The sequence below is a fragment of the Monodon monoceros genome, unplaced genomic scaffold, assembly GCF_005190385.1.
Source record: "Monodon monoceros isolate NGI ecotype Baffin Bay Population unplaced genomic scaffold, NGI_Narwhal_1 Super_Scaffold_7, whole genome shotgun sequence".
Lineage (NCBI taxonomy): Eukaryota > Metazoa > Chordata > Mammalia > Artiodactyla > Monodontidae > Monodon > Monodon monoceros.
This window is the reverse complement of record NW_021703784.1, coordinates 80,767,390-80,794,444: the sequence shown is the minus strand read 5'-3', so window position 1 is coordinate 80,794,444 and position 27,055 is coordinate 80,767,390. Positions and strand designations below refer to the sequence as shown.

Sequence of the window (27,055 nt, the reverse complement as noted above, 5' to 3'; positions counted from 1 at the left end):
AAGGTCATTATCTACCTTGATAATATCTTATATACCTGAGGGTGCAACTGTGGGATATAATGGCTTCTACTGGGGTGTGGAGACATTGTTTCAGCATTGGAGGGAGGTTAATGGCAATTAAATCAGTGAGGCCAAATCTGATGTCAGGAAACATGATATGTCACTGCTGGAATGCTACAGTAGTCCTCAGTAGACAGATACATTCTGACTTGGAGGGATATGGCCAAGAAGTCTGCCTCAGGATTTCCAAATATGCATTGCTTGGGACTGGTCTTTAGAAGTTACCTCTGACTCTTCTCCTATCAAATATGGACTAGCTCTCTGCTGGGAACTGCAGAACAATGACCTTCTGAAGCCTTTTCTAAAAATTAGAACTTAATTTTTTTAGAGCAGCTTAAGATTACAGCAAAATTGAGGGGAAGGTACAGAGATTCCCCGTATAAGCCCTGCTCCCACACATACATAGCCTCCCCCATTATTAATATCCCCCAGCAGAGTGGTACATTTGTTACAATCGATTAACCTACACTGACATATCATAATCACCAAGAGTCCACAATTTACATTAGGGTTCATTTCAATTCTATGTTTTGGACAAACGTATAATGACATGTATCCATTAATTATGGTATTATACAGAGTACTTTCCATAGAAATCTTATGTTTCATGTATTCATTTCTACCACCCCTCCCCCAACCTCTGGCAATTACTGATCTTTTTAAGTTCTCCACAGTTCAGCCTTTGCTAGAATGTCAATAGTCGGAGTCATACAGTACACAGACTTTTCAGATTGGCTTCTTTCACTTAGTAATAAGCATTTAAGGTCCCTCCATATCTTTTCATGGCATCATAGCTCATTTTATTATTTATTTATTTATTTATTTATTTTTGTACACGGGCCTCCCACCGTTGTGGCCTCTCCCGTCGCGGAGAACAGGCTCCGGACACGCAGGCTCAGCGGCCATGGCTCACGGGCCCAGCCGCTCCGCGGCATGCGGGATCCTCTGGACTGAGGCACGAACCCGTGTCCCCTGCATCGGCAAGCGGACTCTCAAACACTGCACCACCAGGGAAGCCCTCATTTTATTTTTTTAGTGTTGAATAGTATTTCATTATCTGTATAGACCATACTTTGTTTATCTGTTCACCTACTGAAGGACATCTTGGTTGCTTCCAACTTTTGGCAGTTGTGAATAAAGCTGCTATAAACATCTGTGTGCCAGTTTTAATGTGGACATAAGTTTTCAGATTATTTAGATAAATATCAAGGAACATGATTTCTGAGTCATATGGTAAGAGTGTGTTTAGTTTTGTAAGAAACCACCAAACACTCTTCTGGTGTGGCTGTACCTATGAATGAGAGCCCCTGTTCCACATCCTCACCAGCATTTGGTGGTGGTAGTGTTCTGGATTTTGGCCATTCTAACAGGTGTGTAGTGGTATCTCGGTGTCATTTTAATTTGCATTTGCCTGCTGATATATGATGTGGACCATCTTTTCACATGCTTATTTGCCATCTGTATGTCTTCTTCGGTCAGGTGTCTGTTAAAGTCTTTGGCTCATTTTAAAATCAGGTTGTGTGTTTTCTTATTGTTGAGTTTTAAGAGTTCTTGGTAAATTTTGGATAATAGTCCTTTATCAGATATGTCTTTTGCAAATCTTTTCTCCCAGGCTGTGGTTTGTCTTATCATTCTCTTTTGTCTTTCACTGAGCAGAAGTTTTTAATTTTAATGAAATCTGGCCTTTTGGTCATTTCTTTCATGCATCATGCCTTTGGTGCTGTATCTAAAAAGTCATTGCCATACTCAAGGTCATCTAGGTTTTCTCCTATGTTATCTTCTAAGAGTTTTATAGTTCTGTGTTTTACATTTAGTTTTGTGATCCATTTTGAGCTAGTTTGTGTGAAGGGTATGAGGTCTGTGTCTAGATTCATTTTTTTTTTTGCATGATATGATATGCAACGTGCAGTTGTTCCAGAACCATTAGTTGAAAAGACTGTCTTTCTGCCATTGTCCTCCTTTGTCAAAGTTCAGTTGATTATATTTATGTGGGTCTATTTCTGGGCTTTTGTAGTTTTTCTCATATAGATCTTGTACATATTTTGTTAGATTTATGTCTCAGTATTTCATTTTTTTGAGTTCTGTGCAAATGTTTCTAATTTCAAATTCTACTTGTTTGCAATTAACTTTTGTGTATTAACCTTGTATCCTGCAACCTTGCTCTAATTGCACCTAAAGCCTTTTAAGATGATGGCAGTCCCACATTTCTTGTCTTTTCTTGTCTTCTTGTGGCTTTCTTCCACTGCTCCTTGTATCTCTAGCCTACTAGAAGGCACAATATAATGTGATTTGAATATTCAATTCAGCTGTACAAGATAAAAAAAAATGGGACGATGAAACATAAGAAATGTTGAGCATAGGTAGTAAGCTAATAGCTTATGAGGTATAGGTGTAATTCATAGACTGTGTTAAGTATAGATATGCGGGAATTCCCTCCCTGGTGGTCCTGTGGTTAAGATTCTGCGCTTCCACTGCAGGGGGCGCAGGTTTCGATCCCTGGTGGGAACTAAGATCCTGCATGCTGTGCAGCCAATAAAAAAAAAAGATATGCGTAAGTAGTTTGAGAAACAAAGGCAGAATTCAGAAGTTGTGTTAAATATACATAATAAGTAAGTTAGTAACCTATAAAATGTACCAAGATAAAGCGACTAAATGGCACATATGATAGAATAGACAAGTTTTATTTATTCAGTAGAAGGGTAGACTAAGTCATAATCTTGCCACTTCAGGGCTGATCGCTGTGTTGTCCCTAAACTGACCACCTGCTAATAACATCCAGTACGGTCCCATTTTGGCCCAAAGAACTGTGCCCAAGAAATGCAAATAAAACCTATAGCTCTTCACCAAGTTAATTGGCAAGCTACAGCTTTGGCCAGGCACAACTGCCTCTGTGTCTCTCCCATTAATTCCTGGTACCTTCTGTCTGGGCCACTGGCTTACATCTCAACTCTGGTTCTTATAGCACACCGTCATGGGGAAGGCTGATATGGGCAGAAAGAGCAGGATTTGGATACCATGATCCTGCCACTCTCCCCCTATCTTAAGTATGTTAACTTAGTTTATTGCTTTCTTTCCCCTTGCTTATCACTGTGTGTTTTTAATTTTTTTAGTAAATTGTGTGAATGGAGCATTTTAATTTGGTCTGTGAGCCCTCTGGGTTAGCTTGCTTGGTAATGTGTTCAAGGTAATTTTCCACTTGGCAGTACTCTTCACTTGGAACTTCAGTAATCCTCCCTCACAGTCTGAGATTTTAAGCGAATGCTTAAAATCCCTATCTGGTTGAGGGACTGATAACAAGCTGTGAAAGGAGTGTTAAATTATGGTGATTCTATGATAATCTTAAGGACCTTGTCCACAATGAAGGAATTATGAGAACCTGTCTCTCACCTCTAGAATGGGCCCTTCCTAAGTAAACACAGGAAAACTGAGCAAATCCCAGTTTATCTGGGAAGAAGCGTAGGAGGGTGTGCGTAGGAGGGAGGCTCCTGTCCTACTTAAATTCTCTCCTTTTCAAAGCTGAGGTTGGAGGTACTTATTGGCTAGGATAGTAACCTTCAAATAGTTTTGCTTATATATTCCCATGCACAATTTTAAGTTGACATTTAAAATTTCTCATTATAAGCTTAAATAGTTGGAAAAGATATAATTTTTGGTGTATTATGAATGCTGACATTTTGAAATAAAACCGTTACATCAGTCTTTTAAACATATCTAATAAAATGTAAATTCCATATGATTTTTAAGAAACATTTTCTTATGAACATTTTCAAACACAAAAGGAAAAATAATAAAACAAACTCCCACATACTTTTTACCCAATACAAACAACCATCAACTTCCACCATTCTTATTTATATTCTCTTTCACTTTTCTTCTTGGAGTATTTTAAAGCAAATCCAAATAATATTTTATTTAAAAATAGTTTGGTTCATATCTCTAACAGATAATATTTATCATAACAATACCTTTTATCCATACCCAATAAAATGATTTCCTTGATACCAATAATACCCAGTTTGTGTTCAAATATCACCAGTTGCCTCAAAAATGTATGTCTTATTAAAGTTGGTTTGTTCAAATCAGGATCTAAACAAGGTTTATGCATTGCATTTGGTTGATATGATTCTTCAGTCTCTTTTCATTTGTAACATTTCTCCCTCCTCTTTATTCTGTGCCATGTCATTTAACATGTAACATGTTTCTCTCCCTTCCCGCATTTCTCACAAACTAGAAATTAGATCTAAATATTTGATTTCATTCAGTGTTTGTGACGAGAATGCTTTATAGATGGTCCTATGTTTATAATTCCTGTGGAGTCATATAAGGAGAAACAATTTCTGATTGTCTTAGTGACATATTAATATGTATCAGTGGTATAGGTGATATCAGTCAGATTCATCTAAGTTTCCCATCACTCTTTGATCTAATAATGACAGACATTACCTGGACAAACATTACCTGGATCCATTATTTCATTATGGTTTGCACTATGGTGATTTGCTAATTCTTTTGTTCCATCTACATGTATTAGCTATGATTCTTCTATGAAGAAGAATTTTCTCTCATCATCTATATGGTTATCCTGAATTATAGCCCATTTAGGAAAGCAGGAAAAGTACATTTATTATTTTTCAGAACAGTAAGTTGGTGCCCTAGCAAGTAACAAAGATGAATTATGAAATAATGAAGTTATAAAATTTTATTTTAGTATTAGGTACTCGTGGATTTTTATATGTTTAATGTTTCAATCCTTTACTTTTTGTATGTTCAGAGTGCCCCATCTTTGGCCAGTGGAATCCCCTTCAAGTTGGTTCCTATGTCCTTTTGACATGCCCCACTTGTCTCTGATAACTTCCTGTTTTCAGGCATGACAAGATGTCACATGTTCATGGAACATTTTGGCCCCAGGCCTGAATGCTACAGAGATTTTAAAACATTAAAAATATTAACAAGCTCTTCTTCAACAGTTGAAATTTTTACATCCTTCTTTTTTCTCCTTAAACTTATTTCCACTCCATTTCTTTTTTTTTTAAATTGAAGTATAGGTGATTTACAATATTGTGTTAATTTCAGGTGTACAGCAAAGTGATTTGGTTATACATATACATGTATATGTCTATATTCTTTTTAAAATTCTTTTCCATTATAGTTTATTACAAGATATTGAATATAGTTCCCTGTGCTATACAGTAAATCCTTGCTGTTTTATCTATCTACTCCATTTCTTATCTTTTATGCTTGAAAGTCTTTAATTGGCTAGTCTAAGATACAATTACAACAAATTTTTTAAATGTCCTATGACCATAAGGTTGTAAGTATTGGAAAATTTCCCTAGGATTTAATTTTTATTATAATTATTTTTAGTATACACTTATTCAAAGCAGCTTGGATATAGTGCCATTTTTGATATTCTTTAAATACAAAAAGTAAAAATTATTGGAAATATATATATTAATGATATAGGTTAGTGGGGAGCACTTATAATTTCTTTATTAAAGGAATAGTGGAGTTGTCCCTTGGTTTGAGGCCCTGGAATGGGCATAAAAGGAATGCCTTTCTTTTGTAAAATGGCAGAATGGAGACTTTCCAAGGACAAATTATAGTTGGGACAGGCAGCCTCTTGGGCAGATGCCTTTTAGGAAAGCATATATCTGGAAGCCAAGGATCTGGAAATTGATTTACTTAAAACTATTCACACTTGCATGCCCCTTGCAAAGTCTCCATGTACTGTTGGTCATTGATACTCAGTGCCCTGACTTGAAGACCCTCAAGCCTCTCCTCTTTAATAGCTGACACTTGGTATCTATTGTGTTGCAAGTACATCAACTTTATGAAGTGGCTACCATTCTTTTCTTTTTTTTTAAAGTTTTCCCAAGCAATTTATTGACATTTTTCTTGAGAATTTTCAAAGAAATAATAGAAAAATCAAGCAAAATATTTTTTCTATACAAAATATTTTTCTGTACATGGTTAACAGTAAAATTATGAACTAGGAAACTTGTGTGACAGATCTTACTTCTCTCCTTTCTACCTTCTTTTCCCACTTTCTACGTGCCTCTATTTATTCATTCTTTCCCCAAGTGGTTTCATGCAATCCTTTCCAGTTGAAGAAAGAAATAGAACTGATAAAAATCATTTGCACCAAGGTACTAGTGAATTAAAGTATTCAATATTCTTCTTTGAAAATTTGTACTGCAAAAGAAACAGGCACTAAGGAATATTGAAACTCCTGACAGCATAATTCTTTAAATATGCAAATAAGTTTCTCCCACAATTTGCTTTTACTATCTGAAGTGGCTACCATCCTTAACCCCATTTTACAAATGATGGAACCTGATGCACAAAGAGGTTATATGACTTGTCCAAAGTGTCACGGCCAGTGAATGGGCAGCAGGGTTTTAAACCCAGACACTCTGGCTCTAGTGTCCAGGCTCATAACCACTGTGAACTTGAATGCTTTTTTAAAAAACCAGGGGAAGAGCAGATCTATTAGAGGAGAACTCGTATTCATGTCAAATTGTTAACGGATGGGAAGCAAAGAAAAATAGTGGTTTTTCAGTGTGTCAGTGAATAAACTCTACCTATGTTAACAAAACATAAGGCAGTGGCTTTTTCTGTACTCTACTAAAATACCATAGTATTTAACGTTAGTCAAATTAAAATTAACACATTTTTATTTCTTTAATTTCTAATTAACAATTAGTTCTCGTTTAATTAGTAATGTGCCACAATGTTATCTGAAAACCTACTGTAGTCTGCGTATTCTACTTAACCTGTTAATACATTCTACTTTTAGTGAGGATGACACTGTTTTTAAAGTAACATTACAGAAGAAATATTGCACTTAATAATGGTAATGATTTCACACTTACATAACTCATTCCACCTAAAAGCATCCAGAAGGTGTTTTATGTGAAAAAAAAAACTATAACCATCACTAAAATGATTACCTCTTTTGGTGAAGATTGGGATTGTAATCATTCATTAAGCAAAAAGTAAAGCTATTGCTATATTTCAAGAGATATTTTTGAGTAGTTCAGTGCAAATTTTTTTTATTTTTTAATAATTGGATTATATAATAAACACACCAGGATACTCAAGGGATTTCCTTCTGCAAGGTGATTTACTCTCTAATCATATGATTTTCCTTTCTATGTGCAGTTGGATTTTTTCACTTATAAGCTTTCCCCAAATAAGAAGAACCTGATCTATGAGAACTGAGCAGGCAATGGTTTTTGTGGAAGCTCAGCCCTCCTATTGTGAGACTTAAAGCGGGAGGGAGACTGTGAAGGGCAACAGCCCTTTAGTCTCCAGTTGGAAGACCGGAGGAGTGCTGGGCAGAGAAAAGTACCTTCTCTTATTAAACTATGTAGAAAGAGATACCTTTTCTTACTTTGATAGTGATTCAGATTCACCTAACATTTAATGGATGTCTACCATGTGGCAAGCACTATGCTAAACACTTTCACATTCACAGTTTTGTTTATTTAATCCTCATAACCATGCGGATAACTGGTTTTGCAAATGAGAGGACCGAAGCTCAGAAAGGTTATAAGATTCAAGGTGACATAGCTAGAAAGTGGCAGAGAAAGACATGATCTTATGTGTTATTGATATGTAATACTTGTGAGTATAAGTTATATTATAGTTCTTTTATTCTTCCATAAGCTTAACTAGCAGCAAGTCTAGCATCACACCCTTTGAGCTTCCTGTGTTGTAGATTATCTAAGGAGTTAATCATAGTTCAAGAAGGTAGTCCTTCAGGTTCCCTCTCCCAGGTGAGGAGACTGTTGGCCAGTTTGTCTCTTTTTGCTGCTGGTGCTTTTGGTGTTACTGTGGTTGCCATAGCTCCTTACTGACCCACATCAACACTACTGATCCCATTGCCTTCCATCATCTGACTGGCTCTACTGGTCCATGCTTCAGGAAAGTCTTTCTGGCTCTAGTTCTAGCTCAGCCTGCAGGCTGACCTGGTCTTTGAAAGAGGGGTATCAGGATTCTCCATAGAAACAAAACCAACAGGATGTATGTGTGTGTGTATATAAATGCACACACATTAATTAATATATAATTATACATACATTAATAATATATTAAATAGTACATTATATATATACATATGTATATGTATGTGTGTGTGTGTATATATATATATATATATATATATAGAGAGAGAGAGAGAGAGAGAGAGAGAGAGAGAGAGATTGATTGATTGATTGATTTACCTTAAGGAATTGTCTTATGTGATTGGGGAAGCTTGGTGAGCCTAAAAGGACCCAAAGACCCAAATTACTGGACTCTCAATTCAATTTAGATTCCAAGCCATCCTAGTGTTCTTTCCATTTCTTAAGTCTAAGCCAATGTCATATATTTTAGGTTTTTGAAAGCAACTTATTTCAAGGAATATCAGGAGTTTCAGGATTAGGTTCAATTGCAAACCAAAAAGACCCAAATTAACATTGTTTTGCACAGCTCGAAATTTATTTCTAATGTAAAAGTCTGGAGGTAGGTAGTCTAGAGTTGGTATGGTACTCCATGTTGTCAGAGATTCAAACTGCTTCCATCTTCCCTGGGGCATGGTTTTCATTCCTAGCATCATATCAAAGATAAAGATGACCTGTCTAGTGCCAGCCTTCATGTTTTCATTCTAGGTAGCAGAAAGGAGAGAAAAGAAAGATGAACTCACCTGCATAGATTGTTTCCACTAATATTTGATTGGCCAGGCTTGTTTTATATGGCTTTACCAAGTCGTAAGGAAGACTAGAAAATAGTCTTTATTTTGGGCAGCCATATGCCTCAGTTAAAAATCAGGGATTCTGGTATCATAGCAGAAGGAAGGAATGGATAGAATGGTTGTTGGCAGACAGCTGTCTCTACCACAGAGAATTTATACAAGTATTAGAAGAAATTAATATATGGACAAATTAGGACATTGAAATTTTGTTGCATTTGAAACATTCTTAACAAAGCAGCCAAAATTTTTTTTAAAGTCATATAACTCCCCTGTTCCGAACACTCCATGGACTCTCTAATTCACTTAAAGTCCTGACAGTGTCCTAAAGGCCCTATGTTATCTCCACCCCCTCACCCCCATTGTCTTTCTAACCTCATCACAACTACAATTTCTTCTTTTTCACCTATTCATCTACTTGTGCTGTTCCTCACATCTGCCAGATATACCCCACCTTACTGCCTTCTTACTCTTTCCTGGGTATTGGATGGCTACTTTCCTTGACTCTTTCAAGTCTTTGCCCAGATATTACCACCTCAGAGAAGCCTATGCTGACAAACCTAGTTAAAATTGCAATGCCCTCCACCTTCATATTCCCAAACTATCCTTCCTAATCAGTCTTTTTCCATAGCATTTATCATTTAACCTCTTACGACGTACTGATATCTTATGTTTATTATTTATCATCTGCCTCCACTAGAACGTAAGCTCCACAAGGGCACGATATTTTCTGCTTTGTTAACTAAAAAAATTCTGAGTGCCTAGAACAATGACAAGTACGTTGTAGGTGCTCAAGAAATAACCTGTGGATGAATGAATGCGTTTATTTCAGAATATCAGAAAAAAGGTAAAGTAGATTTTTTATTACCTTACAAGTAATATATCCTTCCCTTAGTTGTGGTATGTCATGTTACCTTGGGACTCCTCCTTACCTTAGTGGGGTACTCAGACCTGAGACTTTGCAGCTATTTGTATCAGCGTGTGAATGGGGTGATTATACCGTGGAAAGAACCCTATGACATTCATTGATATCATTTCTTATGAACATATTGTTTTGGTCTTAAGAAAGTTTAGGTTGTCTGTGTGCATTATTCAAGATGTCTAGGTTACAAATAGAATCCCAACTCAAACTAGCTTAAACAAACAAAAACGAATCTGCTGACTCACATACCCAGGAAACTCAAGAGATGTGGTTGTTTTTAATAGCAAAGTTCAGGGATTCAAATGTTGTCATCAGGAATCTCTCACTTTTTAATCTCTCTCCATCTCTTTTTCTTTCATCTGTTTTTGCTTCATTCTCAATGGTAGAAGTTTACATTGTTCTTAAAGCTAGCAATTCTAAAGAACAGAGCACTAGTTTGTCTTCTCCATCTAAACTCTGATTCCCCCCTGTGCCTGGGGAAGGTATGTTGATTGTCTAGCCTTGGATACATTCACTTCCAGGAAAGCATGGCCACATAATTCCCAACAGAATCAAGGGGAAGGTAGCTTCCAAAAAAGGAAGGAGAAAGGGCAAAAAAAAAAAAAAAAGCATTGTGCTGCACTTTTCAATAACATACGCCTCATGTTAAGTTTGTATAATTAGCGATGTTTTAGCAAATAGCAAAAATTAAAATACTTTGCAACAAATTATCATTTTTCTCTTAAATAGGATTATACTTATCAAAGACTTAGATTCATAGTTTTGTCTTCCTTTAGGCTCTCATCTCTGTTCGTTTCTAATGAGATTTCACATTTAGCAGCGGCTACATGCTCTAGAACATGATGGGAAGTAAATTGTGATTAACGCCCAGCCTCAGTTAATAACCCAGGAGGATTTTACATTTTAAATTAAATAACGTTCTTCCTCATTTTAAGCTGACAATGACAGAAGATCACAGAGCAGCGCTTTCTCAGTCTCCTTTGTCACCCTTGACTAAAGCCACGGAGGTATCACAGCGAAGCAACCCTGAAGACACCTTCAATGGGGATACCGTTCACCCAATTTACAAATATATTTCGAATGATTTACCAAGGTAAGAATATTATTTCAGCAGCTTAAACTGAATTCTGAAGGGGATAAAAGTGCTTAAAGAAGGTTGTCTATGTAAATGCTCAATATTTAGTAGAGATTATGTCAAACATAACTTGGAGATGTGATGGTTGTTGCCTGGGTTACAGCCCTTCCATTTGTTTTTTTTTCTATTTTATGGGAAGAAAAAAGATAGATGATGCAATAAACATAAATTATTCCTAGAGTCTGACTTGTGGACAGGTAGGATAGTGATAATAACAGGAATGGCAAGGCAGACGATATTTGCTATGTACCACTCACCATGCTGAGTGCTTAACCTGCGTTATATTTATTTAGTACTCAAAACAACTCTGGGAGGAATGTAAGGCAGACAGTATTTTAGACATCTCCATTTTATATATGAGGAAACAAAGACCTAGAGAGGTTCATTAAGATCACACAGCTGCTAGGTAGAGAAGGTACAGTTTGAACCCGAATGTATCTAACTCCACAGCCAAAATTCAACTATTATATCCTACTGCACTTCTCAGAAATATAAAGCAGAGGAGACAAGAGGTATTTTTCCTGTGTTTCTTCTCTATTAGAAAGTGAAAGAACAAAAAAGTGTCTGTCAGGTATTGACTATTGGCTGGCTAAACGTGATGCCATAGTTTTTACATTAAAAAGAAAATGTGGACTATAAAAGCATTGAAGAAACTTCTTAAATTAGGGATTGTGTTAATCTCCTTACAGAAGTGCTAGGTCATATTTATATCTTAGAACAGATTGATTTTTTTTTATATGTCACTAAGTTTTAGGTGAAAGTGAAATCTAGACTTTCAGCTAACCTTTGCTTTGCCTTATTCCTCTGAGCTATGAGTGCATATTAGCAACATATGAGATCATTGACACAGTGTGCTAGCTATATGGCTAGATAATTTTTAGAAAATCATTACCTAGTGGTTATATTGTAGAGACATAGTTTTCTCATGATAGTTCCTCCCAATTGACAGTGGAAAAAACATTGGTTCCTCCCAATAAGACAATGGAAAAAAATTTCTAAATAGAATTTTTAAGTAGTCCTTTATACAAATGCCAATGCTAATATAATGTGTATTTGCACATTTTTTATTGCTTTTAGAATTTATTTTTACCAATTTTCCTTTTCAAAATAGTACTACATTCATTTTTTATTCTATCTTTTGTGAAACTGTAATTTTATTTATTCAGTTTCTTTCTGCTTTTTTCTCATATTCCTTCTTAGATTCTGAGTCTCTAACTCTGGTTTTATTTGCCCTTTTTTTAACACGTCAGTCTTTTATTTTCATGTGACACTTTTCCTACCACCTGGTTTTTATAGTTTGTTTAAATGTGCTTCTTCTATTTCTTTGTCTGGATCCTAACTTCTTTTCTGTCACTATTGTCTGTTACCAGCAACTTTGATTATGGTGTACCTAGGAAATCAAGTAACCCTCTCTGGGCAATTGAATAGAAAGTCAAAGACAATGCCCAGAGGTCTTTTACTTTCATGAAAAAGAAAATGATGAGTTTCAACCTGAAAGGGGTCAAGTTCATAAAGGCGAATGATAATCTAAGATCCATTGGTATTAATATGATTATCAGTGAGAGGCAATTTTCTCTATGAGTAAAGACATTTTCCCCCTGATTGAGGTTAAAACTTCTCTTGTCTCATCCTTTTTTTCCTTGCCACCTTTCTTCCACCATCTTTGTGATCTTTTTATGAAAAATAATTATTAAAATATAGTCAATTTGTTGTTCCTTTACTTATATTACAGAGATTGTGCTTTTCTTCACTAATTAACACGTTGTACATGTACAAATTCTGCCCACATATATTAAATCCATTCTTTGCAACCATGCAGTGATGAGTCACTTTATTCTCATGTTATTATCTGTGGTTTTAATTTACTTTTTATTATATTTATATTATCCTTATTTTCTTTTGTTCTTGTGTTCTTACAGTGTTTTTCCTCTGTCACTTCATGTTACATTTGTATGTAATACAGTAAAAATTGCTGTGCCAGGAGGCTTCCCCCCACAAAAGATAACTAATCACCAACAGTGTGAGTTCAATACCAAAGAAGGTCTGATCCTCCCATTTTACGACTTACCACTAGGAGGCCAGATGACTGGAAAAGTCTAGCTTCATTCCTGTGGCTACTTCAAGGAAACAACATAATGAGAAACTTTTCCTACCCAGCTGTAGTCTGTTGTGTTCTCAGGTGAACTGGAACAGGGTGTTGGCCTTTGAGGCATGAAGCAGAATCAATTATTTATTGGTAACAGGTATCTAGGGGTAGTTCTGCTATATTTATAGAAGGTTTCTCTAAATGCTGAGGTGGAAGATTTCCAAATTAAAATTGCATTTTAAAACTAACAGAATGTTCTAAACAATTAATATCTTTCTATCCCACATATAAAATATTTTTAAATAATTTTTAGCTGATGATCATCTAAGACAGTAATTTCATGATTTTCTTTTTGTAAAATATTTATTTATTTGGCTGCACTGGGTCTTAGCGGCAGCATGCGGGATCTTTGTTGTGGCATGTGGGATCTTTAGTTGTGGTTTGTGGGATCTTTTAGTTGCAGCATGTGGGATCTTTACTTGTGGGACACAGGATCTCTAATTGCAGCACTTGGGATCTATTTCCCTGACTAGGGATTGAACCCAGGCCCCCTGCATTGGGATTGCGGAGTCTTAGCCACTGGACCACCAGGGAAGTCCCTAATGATTTTCTTTTCTTTTCTTTCCTTTTTTTTTACATCTTTATTGGAGTACAATTTCTTTACAATGTTGTGTTAATTTCTGCTGTAAAACAAAGTGAATCAGCTATATGTATTCTTTTTTTTTTTTTTTTTTTTTGCGGTACACGGGCCTCTCACTGTTGTGGCCTCTCCCGTTGCGGAGCACAGGCTCCGGACGCGCAGGCTCAGCGGCCATGGCTCACGGGCCCAGCCGCTCCGCGGCATGTGGGATCTTCCCGGACTGGGGCATGAACCCGTGTCCCCTGCATCGGCAGGCGGACTCTCAACCACTGCGCCACCAGGGAAGCCCTGTATGTATTCTTAATAGAATGTTATATTGCTTTTTTTATCCTGCTTGCAGCTGAGTGTAATAACAACTCTTTTAGTTCCCTGAGGGGACAAATTATTTTTAGTACATTACATTAGGACTTAAATCAGTTTTAAAAGTGAATTGCCAACAACTTCTTCTTATAGATTATCTGGGTTGCTTTTTCACAGACAAATCTTGCTTTCAAGGAGACTAACAGTGCCTAATCTATTCATTCATTTTTTATGTCATTTTAGTTATCTTGGCTATTCTGAATTGGAATCAGTCAGACTATTTTTGAAATATAAACATTTGGTTATATCGCCTTTTCTAGGGACAGTTTAAGTTTAGTAATCTCATCATTCCAAAGATGAGCTGTCAGTTCCCACCATGGGATGAGCAGCAGAACGAAGTGAGGGGAACACTGCCCAGTGGTTAATGAAGCAAGACAATGCTTTCACTGTTTTCAACATCCATTGACCAACAACTTACACTTTTCATAATTCATAACTTTTTCTCAGATTTTTCCTTCAAGCCATAAAAAAACTCTACATATCCAAACATTAATGTATTATTTACTTTAAAAATGTTAAAAGACTATATCGCTTCGTTTTGAAAATTTAAATTTCCTCTGGAAAATCCTTATACAATATTTATAACCTCCCCTGACTTTAGATTTAAGATGTACTTTATTTTTATTCCTTTGCACTTTTGCACAAGCAGAAGTAGTATTCTTTTTTTCCTTTGGGTAGGATGATTTATGCCCTGATCCTACACTCAGATGGGTCCTTTACAAATTTTATAAATTGTTCTTCTTGTTTAGATTTCCTTCTACAAAAGCGAGCAAGTTCAGTTTAACAGACATTGAATATCTCCTTTACAGTATATGTGTAATTTGAACAAATACATTAGTTATTATTCAGTCGTCGAATTACAAATAAAAATTCGACTTATGTGTTATAAAATAACTGAAAATTGCTCTGCAATCAAGGTATCTTTACCAATATTTCTAGGTCAAACTAGAATTATATTTTCTTCTGGTGCTCAGAATAAAATTTGGGGGAGATTGTTCACATATATTATTACCACTTCTATTATTCACTTTCCATGATGTTTAAATCACACTTTATCTAGCAATTGTAGAAAGTTATTTATATCTTTAGAGGTTATTTCTTTCATCAAATTGGAGGAAAGGTAGGATGACGATTAGTGAAATCTTTGTGCTTTGTGTACTCCAGATTTTATACAAGTTTCCATGCACCAAACGTATGTGGGTTTATTTCTTTTATCTGCTATCCAGTATTTTAAGCTGGTGATTTATTATTGAATGTACTTAGGGTCATTTTCCTTCATGTTTACATTTTCTTATTTGTATTTATTCCAATTAGAGAGTTTAATTACCATTAAAATGGTAATAGGATAAAGACAAGTTTTAAAAATGACAATATTAAAAAAAACCCATAACTCTTCAGGAAGGTTTAAATGCCATGAGAATATAAAGCGAGAAATATATGCTTGTCAAATATACAGTATAAATAAATAATTTAGATGAAAATGGTTGACTACATTTAACAAAGAGACTACCAAATAATGAGGGGCTAAAGAGTGGTTGTTAGATTTGATGTACTTCATTGTATATTGTAAGTAATTGCTATCCATAAAAATTCTATGGCTTCTGTATAAGAAAAAGAGACATTTTGACAGACAACACTGGTATGAAGCGACAGCAAGCACAAATCCTTGGCAACTGTCATTATCCTGATATTGAATTCACATCCAAACTGTGTGATAACTTAGACCTGCATGCTTGTTATTGAGCCATGATCTGTCAAAGTAGCCACGCTTCCTACTTATGAATAGAATTATTAGCCATGTGCAGATTTCTGCCATAGAAATCTAAACTCACCAAGGATGCTTTGTGTTTCAAAAAACAGGGGGAAAAGCCTCCATGTCATTGTATGCTTATGCTGAAATTTCTGGTGACGTGTTCCTGATTAAGTAAAAGTCAAATTTTTTAAAAATAGTTTATATTTTAGCCCATATAAAATTAATTCAAAACTAGTAAAGATTTTGAATAAAATTAAAAGTAAAGCAAATGTAATTAGAAATCTAATTGTATAAGTTAGGCTACTATTAACAGAGAGTAACAGGAAACACAACTGAAAGTGACTTTAAAAGTGAACAGTCCACTGTCTCATGTAACAGGAACTTCAGAGGTAGGGCAATTCTAGGGTTAAATTCAGTGGTTCTGCTGGGTTATCAAAGAGCCTGGCTCTTTGTATCTTGTGCTCTGCCATCCTCAGAATATTGGCTAGATCATTAGGTTTGACTCCTCCTACTTGCAAGGTTCATCACATGTTCACTCAACAATATTCAACTAAAGAAGACAGATATTTGATCATTTATATCTCTTTCTTATTAGGGCAAAAATAACCTTTCTCCAAAAGACTTCTCCTCATTTCTCATTGGCCAGAATTACTTAATTAACCAGCACAAGGCAAGGGAAATGGAACTAGCATCATTGGTGTTAGACCATTGAGTATTTACCCACTGGAGCTGATCAGGGGATGCCTTCCATGGGCATGAGAGGGTGAATATTCAAACATAACTTAGGCTTTTTATCTAAAGGGGGGAATGACTCTTAGATAAATATTCAACATTACACGACATAACTCTTAGCTTTGACTTTATTGTATTTTACTACTTAAACTGTGTATATTTCTTATCAATGGCATTTTTGTGACACACCTTTGCACGATGTCGTAATTATCAAAGAACAATTCCTGCATATTAGTTGCTAGTTGAGTATCGCAGTGAAAAGAGATAAAACAAGGATCTTACATTGCAGAGAGGGATATGAAATCATCTTAAATCACATAATAAATCACAAAACAAACATATCAATATGCAAACCATACATCATTTCTTGCACAGGACCTGGGGGAATGACTTGGAATAAGGAGTGACTAGGATCCCGTGGGGTTAACTCCTCGCATGTGTCTTGCCAGCTTGAACAGTTTTGTAGAGATTTTCTCTATGTCCCTAACCTCTAAACTAATGATGACCCTCATGATAGACAAGACTTTTCCTTCACAGTACTAGTCATAGTGAGTAATTGTAAATTTATATTCATTACAATGTATATAACATTTCTGTTCCACTAGACAATTATTGTATTATGGAAGGGGTTTTAGAAAGTCTAAGCACTGAGTTCAGATTAATATTTATTAAATACTTACTGATTGAAAGGTGTACAATAATGGGTATAGATCAGCTGAGTGAACACCATTGACAAAAAGGCATACATGTAAGAACGGTGGAAGGCAATGTGGTGCAATTATAGCTGAGGGATATTACAGGGGGGCAATGATGGCACCACTTGGTACAATTCCTTGAGTAAGAGAGCGGCAAGTATGACTTTATTAGGAGTTTTCCTCAAGTTGCTATAAAAAGCCACTAAGATTCACTAATACTATTAAAACAGAAGAAATGAGAAGAAAAATTGCTCTTGTCAAAACTAGAATCATACCTTTAAATCTTGTCATGGTCTATTTATCTGCTTTTTCTATACTCCTCCCTGGGCATAATTTTATACTTTTAGACATTACACCATTACTTAGTTGTTGCTTTGTGAAACAAAAATTGTAAATTAGATTTAATGGAAACCACAGAGAGTAAAGCATAATTAGATCTTAGCCTGAGATATTAAGGGGGTTGTCAATTCCACAATGTTTAAGATATGTCCCTGATAATCTTTTTGATTATAGTAGAAAGCCTATATGTAGATGAGGTATAGTACTGTTTCAGAAAAGGATAAAAGCTTAGTTAATCTCTTAATGTACCTTCCAGCTTTGTAATTCTGTGATTTATCATATCCATTGTATCATACGTAGAAATTGTTTAAAAGATTCAGTAACCTAAAATTTTATAGTTTTTAATTAACCAATAGTTTTTTATCCATACTTCTTTAAGATTAAGTTTTGACATGTTTTACTTCATCTTTCTCTAAACACACATAAAATTCTTAAATATTTACATAGTTTGTATATGTTTGTAGTATAGACACACATAACCACATTTGTTCTTTTTTATGACCTAATTTCTAAAGAATTATTCAGTTGCTAAAAGAAATAATCTATTTAATCTATTTCCAATAACTGACAATAAACTAACTCAGAAGTGATGTAGCTGATGCTTTTTTTGTGTGTGTGTGTGTGGTACGCGGGCCTCTCATTGTTGTGGCTCTCCCTTTGCGGAGCACAGGCTCTGGATGGATGCGCAGGCTCAGCGGCCATGGCTCACGTGCCCAGCCACTCCGCGGCATGTGGGATCTTCCTGGACCGGGGCACGAACCCGCGTCCCCTGCATAGGCAGGTGGACTCTCAACCACTGCGCCACCAGGGAAGCCCAGCTGATGCTTTTTAAAAGAAATATACCAGAACATTTACATCCAAATGAATACCCCCGCCTTGAAAATATCTACTTTAGGAAGTAGTAATTTATTCTAATAACAATGCCACTTCTCAAAGCACTTTCTTGAGTTCCTCTTTGGATTTGCCATCAGAAACTGTGGTACATTCTTTAAAATAGTTTCAGTATTTAATGATGACAAAATTTAATCTTAAGTAGTTGCATTTGAATTTTCCAGAAAATAAAATATCTGGATCTAAATTTGGTGTAAAAAATGGATCGTCAAGACTGCATTATTGTATAGCTAGTGTGGTAGGCAGAAATCTAATCTGGTCCCCAAGATTTCCACCCCCTGGTATATATGCCTGGTATAATTCCCTCCTCTTGAGTGTGGGTGGGATTGTTAATGTGATAGGATGTCACTCCCATGATTAGGTTACATTATATGGCAAAGGAGATTTTTGCAGATGTAGTTAAGGCATATAATCAGTTGTCTTTGAGTTAATCAAATGGGAGATTATCCTGGGTGGGCTTGACCTAATCAGATCTACTCTTTTTTTTTAATTTTTAACATCTTTATTGGAGTATAATTGCTTTACAAGGGTGTGTTAGTTTCTGCTGTATAACAAAGTGAATCAGCTATACATATACATATATCTCCATATCCAGATCTACTCTTTAAATGAGAGTTTGGAGATCAGAGACGGAAAAGTCAGAAAGGTGAGTTCCCCTGGCTTCAAAGAAGATGATAGTAACTATGAGTTCTTTAGCTATAAGAAACTAAATTCTGGCAAAAACTGAATGAGCTTGGAAGAAGACCCTGAGCATCCGATGAGACTGCAGCCCCAGCTGACACCTTGATTTCAGCCTTATGAGATCCCGAGCAGAGGTTCCTGCTAAACTTTGCCCAGACTTCTGACCCACGGAAACTGTGCTATAATAAATAGGTGTTGTTTTAAGCCACTAAGTTTGTGGTAATTTGTTGCACAGCAATAGAAAACTAATATAGGTAGATAGATAAGAAATATTTCTTAAGAAGATGTATTTCTAAAGCAGTGTGATTGATGTTCTTGTATCAACCTAATATAGTGGCTTTTAGATTTCAGGCTAGAAAAGGATGCTTTTTACCAGTGGTAAAAATGATTTTTACCAGTGGTAGAAGAGTAAGTAATACAACGATGATTGGAATATTTGACGGAAATTGAGGGTCTAGCATTTTAGATGGTAGGAAGGGATCAATATGATATAGTGATTTCAGCTATCAAACCTACCAGGGCAGATGTGAACGTACAGGAAGTAAGAACATTTTTATACAAGAAGGTAGCATAGAAGTCTTACTGAAGAGGGAACTTCTTGAAATCTGTGTATATGTGAATTACAGATATAATGAAAGATTCACAGTAGAGACTTATCATAGACTTCAGGACAAGACAATAAGATGGACATAGAAAGCTTAAAAAAAAGATCTGTGTTATAAATTTAGCCCAGGTTCTAGAATGTGGTAGAAAGCCTCAACAGTAACTGAAGACAAAGTGAGGTTATTTTATGGATAAAAGATCATTTCCTAAAACAGTTGGTTTAGAAATCCACATGGAATTCCTGGTTAAGAATTAACAAAGTCCAAGAAAACTGCCATACAACTTATCAAATTTTATAAGAGACAGCTGTAACAAAATGTAGATCTTAAAAGAAATTATAATATAAAATTTATGTAATTAGAAATTCTTAAGAAACACAGAGAGGACAGGGTGCAAAGCCTCAGACCCATGCAAGCAGAATTTTGGAGCTGAGTTCCTTGCATAAAACCAGGAGCTGTGAAAGATAGATGCACCTATCCATGAAAAATGGAATAAAAAAGTATTGCTCACCAGCCAGAGGAAATAGCAATAAATGGATATCATACGGTCTAAGATTCTTGCATTGTCTGAAAGTAATAAGTTAGTCATTTATGTTAAACTTTAATAAGACAAGAGTTTATATTGTAATATCTAATGTTTCCACTAAAAATAAGGTTAAACAAAGTGTGGCATACAACCTAATAGAAGGGAAAAATGTAACAATTTTTTAAGTATTATTTAATCCAAGAGAAAATAAGAAAAGAATGAAAAGGAACATAATACAAGAAAAATAGAAAACAAAGCATAAGCATGAAGGTAAATTCTCAAAGGACAAAGACTGTCCTGGTGAAGGAGATAACCTTGTGAATATATATTAAATGTAAACAAGCTAAATTCTCAAAAGGCAAAAACTGTCTTTGAAAGGAGGATAACTATGTAAAGATGTATATAAATCTGGAGGAGGAGGGAAATTCACTTTAATAAATCTGAATGTCATGGGATTTTTAAGAGATTTTTGCAGAGGGGGCGAAAAGGGTCTTTTAAAATAAAAAGGGGAGGAGAAAAAAGAGAAAGAAAGAAAAATAGGGAGACTACAATTGTGGTGACTTAAATACCATCTAGATATTAGAGCTTTATTGGATCAAGAGCACTACTGGCTCACTGCTGCTAATGTAGAGCTACCTCCTTGCCCACCTCCCCATTACTTTCCTGTATTTTAAGTTTCAGTTCCATTGTAGTAGCCATCTGTTTTCCTGAACTTTTTTGAATAGGAACTTCAATTTTTTAACTAATGGAAAATAAGGAAATTTTAGGGTTAATGGGAATAATATTATAGGACGATAGTTAAGTATAGATATTGTGGAGCCAGACTACTTGGATTTGATTCCTCTCTCTGACACCTGCCTGCTGTGTGACCTTTGACAAGTTCTGTAAGCCCTCAGTTTACTCATCTGTAAAAGGAAAAATATAATATAGGACTGTTGTAAGGATTAAATGTAAATATAAGTAAAATGCTTAGAACAGTGACTGTCACAATAAGTGCTTTGTAGTCATTAACTGTTAGTATTGTTACTATTATTGTCATTATGATGGGTATGATATACTATTTATTCCTTATCTAGCCTGTGGACTGGGTTAGTGTCCCTGTAACTGAGTGGGTAAGGGCTAAAAGGGCTGATGAAACTATTCAATGAAGACTTTCTGGGACTCTGCCTACAACTTCACCTGCTTCAGTGTCCAGGTGACTTAGTATAAAATAGAGTTAGAGAGCTGTCTCTTCTTCCCACCTCTGTACTGAACTGTTCTGGCATTCCAAGCACTGGAATCTTGGGGAATACTACAAGGCAGCACCTCCATGTGGATCTCATTGCTCTTGTGATGGCCAGTGGCAGCAGTGAGGTAGTAAGATGAAATAGCTATGACTCTCACCAACAGATTTTTATAGGGACTTAGGAGGCAATTTTAGGAATTTATAGTGCACTACCTTAGGGACTCAGAAATAAATGGGGAGGATTTTGAAGGGGGAATAAAGTCCTGTATTATGGGGACTTCCCTGGTGGCGCAGTGGTTAAGAATCCGCCTGCCAATGCAGGGGACACAAGTTTGAGCCCTGGTCTGGGAAGATCCCACATGCCACGGGGCAGTTAAGCCTGTGTGCCACAACTACTGAGCCTGCGTGCCATAATTACTGAAGCCCATGCACCTAGAGCCCATGCTTCTCAACAAGAGAAGCCACTGCAATGAGAAGCTCACGCACTGAAATGAAGAGTAGCCCCCGCTCGCTGCAACTAGAGAAAGCCTGCGTGCAGCAACAAAGACCCAATGCAGCCAAAAAAAAAAAAAGTCCTGTATTACGATGATGGGATAATCATGCTGGCAGCTATTTGCTCACTCTAAAGGTTGGCATCAAGGAGGACAATCCTATCTTGCAACCCATATCCCTTTGTGCCAACATTGACAACAAACTACTGTGCCAGATGGTCCAGAGACTGGGCTTAAAATCACAATATTACATTCTCAATTTCTGTACAATTAGAAGTGAATGGCTACCCTATCAAACTACCACTGGCATTTTTCACAGAATTAGAACAAAAAATTTCACAATTTGTATGGAAACACAAAAGACCCCGAATAGCCAAAGCAATCTTGAGAAAGAAAAATGGAGCTGGAGGAATTAGGCTCCCTGACTTCAGACTATACTACAAAGCTACAGTAAGCAAGACAGTATGGTACTGGCACAAAAACAGAAATATAGATCAATGGAAGAGGATAGAAAGCCCAGAGATAAACCCACACACATATGGTCACCTTATCTTTGATAAAGGAGGCAAGAATATACAATGGAGAAAAGACATCCTCTTCAATAAGTGGTGCTGGGAAAACTAGACAGCTACATGTAAAAGAATGAAATTAGAACACTCCCTAACACCATACACAAAAGTAAACATAAAATGGATTAAAGACCTAAATGTAAGGCCAGACACCATCAAACTCTTAGAGGAAAACATAGGCAAAACACTCCGTGACACAAATCACAGCAAGATCTTTTTTGACCCACCTCCTAGAGAAATGGAAATAAAAACAAAAATAAACAAATGGGACCTAATGAAACTTAAAAGCTTTTACACAGCAAAGGAAACCATAAACAAGACGAAAAGACAACCCTCAGAATGGGAGAAAATATTTGCAAATGAAGCAACTGACAAAGGATTCATCTCCAAAACATACAAGCAACTCATGCAGCTCAATATCAAAAAAACAAACAACCCAATCCAAAAATGGGCAGAAGACCTAAATAGACATTTCTCCAAAGAAGATATACAGATTGCCAACAAACACATGAAAGAATGCTCAACATCATTAATCATTAGAGAAATGCAAATCAAAACTACAATAAGGTATCACCTCACACCAGTCAGAATGGCCATCATCAAAAAATCTACAAACAATAAATGCTAGAGAGGGTGTGGAGAAAAGGGAACCCTCTTGCTCTGTTGGTGGGAATGTAAATTGATACAGCCACTATGGAGAACAGTATGGAGGTTCCTTAAAAAACTAAAAATAGAACTACCATACAACCCAGCAATTCCACTACTGGGCGTATACCCTGAGAAGACCATAATTCAAAAAGAGACATGTACCGCAATGTTCATTGCAGCTCTATTTACAATAGCCAGTACATGGAAGCAACCTAAGTGTCCATCGACAGATGAATGGATAAAGAAGATGTGGCACATATATACAATGGAATATTACTCAGCCATAAAAAGAAACGAAATTGAGTTATTTGTAGTGAGGTGGATGGACCTAGAGACTGTCATACAGAGTGAAGTAAGTCAGAAAGAGAAAAACAAATACCATATATATAAATGTATATAAATACCATATACATAAGTACATATATATGGAATCTAAAAAAAAAGAAAATTGTCAGAAGAACCTAGGGGCCAGACAGGAATAAAGATGCAGACCTATGAGAGAATGGACTTGAGGATAAGGGGAGGGGGAAGGGTAAGCTGGGACAAAGTGAGAGAGTGGCATGGACATATATACACTACCAAATGCAAAATAGATAGCTAGTGGGAAGCAGCCGCATAGCACAGAGAGATCAGCTCGGTGCTTTGTGATTTCCTAGAGGGGTTGGATAGGGAGGGTAGCAGGGAGGGAGTTGCAAGAGGGAAGAGATATGGGGACATATATATATGTACATGTATAACTGATTCACTTTGTTATAAAGCAGAAACTCACACACCATTGTAAAGCAATTATACTCTAATAAAGATGTTTAAAAAAAAAAGTGAATGGCTAAAATTAAAATAACCAGAAGTATCAAAACAGCCTTTGAGTAGTGGGTTGTTTTTTTAACATTTTATCTTTTTAATATAAAATAAACTTGCCTGGAAAACAGATCGTTAAACACATCTGGTAGTAATTTAAATTGTGTGATATGTTTAGTGAGGGTTTTTTCAATCAATTAAATTTATAGTATCTCTGCTTATCTCAGTTTAGGCCATGCAAGTTCCCTGCCAATTACATTTTCCTTTTTTGGGAGGCATCTGAGACCCATCTTACTCTAACTCCTCTGTACCTTATTATCCTGCTGTCCTATCCATAGTTTTTTGGCCACTGATGGGTACTTTCCCATCCACACGTTTGCCAGTGGCTTATGAAGTTGTCCAGCTTGAGAGTTCTATCCAACAGGGTGTCCTATATTGGGTAGTGATGAAATTAAACTTTCAGGGGAATTGAATGTATCATACAGAGAGAGTCTGCAGAAAGTCATGTGGTATAGAAATGGGGAGATACATAGAGGAAGTTAGCAGAAGCCATGAGGAAAGAGGAGGAGAACAGAGATAGGTTAGGCAATAAAATGTACAAAGAGGAAGCAGATAGACACAGAAGGAGAGATGAGGTTATTAAGTCAAAAAACAGTCTAGAGTTGTTCTTAAGTCACTAGTATATCCTAGAGAGCAATAAATGGTCTTCTAATTCTCTTTGTGCTCTTCTAGAGTGGTTTTATCTCCTTTCTTAACTTTCTGTGTATCCTGTTATAAGCTCTATCACTTGAAACCCAAATGCCTATTTATTCCTTGCAAACTGAATGATCCTAACACCCTCATTTCCAGCATTAATTTAACAAACCATGTGTGTGAATTTAATTCCCATGTGGGACAAGTTAGCTTTGCCAAGTTCTGTGACCCTCCTCATGCACACAATGACTAGGAAACACATCAGTTGTTATAAGAAAGAACAGTTCCACAGTGTGTAAGAACTAGTGCACACCTGTCTTCAGTGTTGATAAAATAAATCAACGCTGAAGACTAGGGACTTCCCTGGTGGCGCAGTGGTTAAGAATGTGCCTGCCAATGCAGGGGACACGGGTTCGATCCCCAGTCTGGGGAGATCCCACATGCCGCGGAGCAACTAAGCCTGTGCACCACAACTACTGAACCTGCGTTCTAGAGCCCGCGAGCCACAACTACTGAAGCCTGCACTCCTAGAACCCGTGCTCCGGAGCAAGAGAAGCCACCGCGATAAGAAGCCCGCGCACTGCAACGAAGACCCAACGCCACCAAAAAAAAAAAAAACAAACTAAAGCTGAAGACTAAAGATGGTGAAACAGTAGTGACTTTTTAACATGAAAAACTACCCTTTCTCCCCTTTTACATATAAATTACTAGAGAAAAATAAGTAATAAATACATATATGATAGAACCATATAGTTTAATTCTTTTTACCATTTACCAGGTAAATCTCATATAATTTATTTTCCTAACCCTACCAGAATCATGTGGAGTTGAGAGGGGTAGGGATGGATAGTTTCTCCAAAGGATGCAAGTGCTGTTACCATAATACAGGGGAAAGATATGCCAGTAGACAAAAATAATAGATAACCCTTATACGACTCAGTTGGAAAAAAAGCAAAATATGTTTGACAAAAATATTACATTCCAGTAAAATCTGTAAAGACCATATAGCAATCTGAAAAATCGTTGTAAAACAGTGTTAAGTAAAAAAGGCAAAGTATTAAAATAAAGGTATGATGTGGTTGAAGCTTTGCAATATGCAAAAATTAATAACCTGTTTGCATTGTGATGGTAGAATAATGGATTATTACATAAAATCATTAGTATATTTGTAAAAATATTTGACAGTAAACAAAATGCATTCATTAAAAAAGAAAGACACCTCATTCTGCATTTAGTAGAGAATTCCTTTTCTTTCTTTACATGAGAATTTGCTTTCCAAGTAACTGTGTATGGGCACTGGGAGCTGATTATGAGATTTGCAGATCTTTCCTCCTGGCTTTACTGCTCTTCCCTCAGGTTGAAGAGCTTGGTGACCATTTGCAGCTCTGTTGCTGTTACTGCAGAAACACCAGCACTGTGACGTGACTGCTGCCATATACCACCACTCCCCACTGCCATCAATATCTGAGTACCTCAGGTAGTTTGCAGGGAGGTCCCACCTCAGACAGAGCTAAAGTCCAGTGATCCATTCAAGATGCTGTTTGCCACAGTTACGAACCTGGGTGGATCCTCAGAATGTAGGGAAGGCCATTTCTCTCCTCAGTGCTATGCACAGTCCAGGGCAGACTGGGATAGAAACATGTGATGACAACAACAACAAAATACAACTGCTTGGATCCCAGTGTTTGAGCTCCATTGACCCGCTGTGTCAGCTCTCATCCACATGCAACCATTTACCCTGTGGCACATAACTACCTTCCATTCTTTCAGAGGAAATAATAAACCATTTTACACCCTTGTGGACATAAAGAAGACAGGCCAGATGAAATAATTGTGATTATAATGAAATGTGTGGATGAGAAAAATTTGGAGTAGGGGTTGTTCGTGCCAAGCTTTCCACACTAAGCATGTGTTATTTTGTAATTGTGTGGATGGGGAGTCCTTATAAGTCCTTACTTATAAGGACTATTGAGGAACTAGCAAATTGGAAAGAGGCAGGTATGGTTGGTATAAAAGTAGCCCCAATTACAGTAATACATGGAAACTAACTATCCCCTATGGCTGATCCTCTACCCAGCAGCTCAATATTCTCAAATATGTTTAAGCTTGTTTCATTTTATCATGCCAGCAATTCTACATTTTCCATCTTTCTGACTTGGTATTTGCATAGATTTACATATCATCCCAGGTCATGTGGTCCACTGTTATTTAGTTCATCTAAATACTGCTTTTTCAGCTTAAATACCAGGTAGGGTAATCAACTGTCCCAATTTGTCTGAGACTAAGGGAATTTTTGAGATGTGTGGCTTTAGTGCCAAAGCCAGGACAGTCCTGAGCAAACCAGGATGAGTTATCACCCAATCCCAGGTCTGCTGTAAAGACTTTACCAACTTTATTCCAACGCACAAAAGTTTGCCTTCAAGGAATTCTTTTTGCACTTAAGGTTAATATGCACCCAGCGTTCTAAGCAGTTTATTT

At 36.5% G+C, this 27,055-nt stretch overlaps 1 protein-coding gene across 1 annotated transcript in view; it reads left to right on the top strand.

Annotated features, from left to right (window-relative positions):
- Nucleotides 1-27,055, top strand: part of DCDC1 (doublecortin domain containing 1) — a 453,979-nt gene that overhangs the window by 16,386 nt on the left and 410,538 nt on the right. Inside the window, exon 2 of the mRNA XM_029208753.1 lies at nt 10,649-10,806. Coding sequence (XP_029064586.1) covers nt 10,655-10,806 — 152 coding nt within the window. The 5' untranslated portion in view covers nt 10,649-10,654. The remainder of the gene's footprint in view (nt 1-10,648; nt 10,807-27,055) is intronic.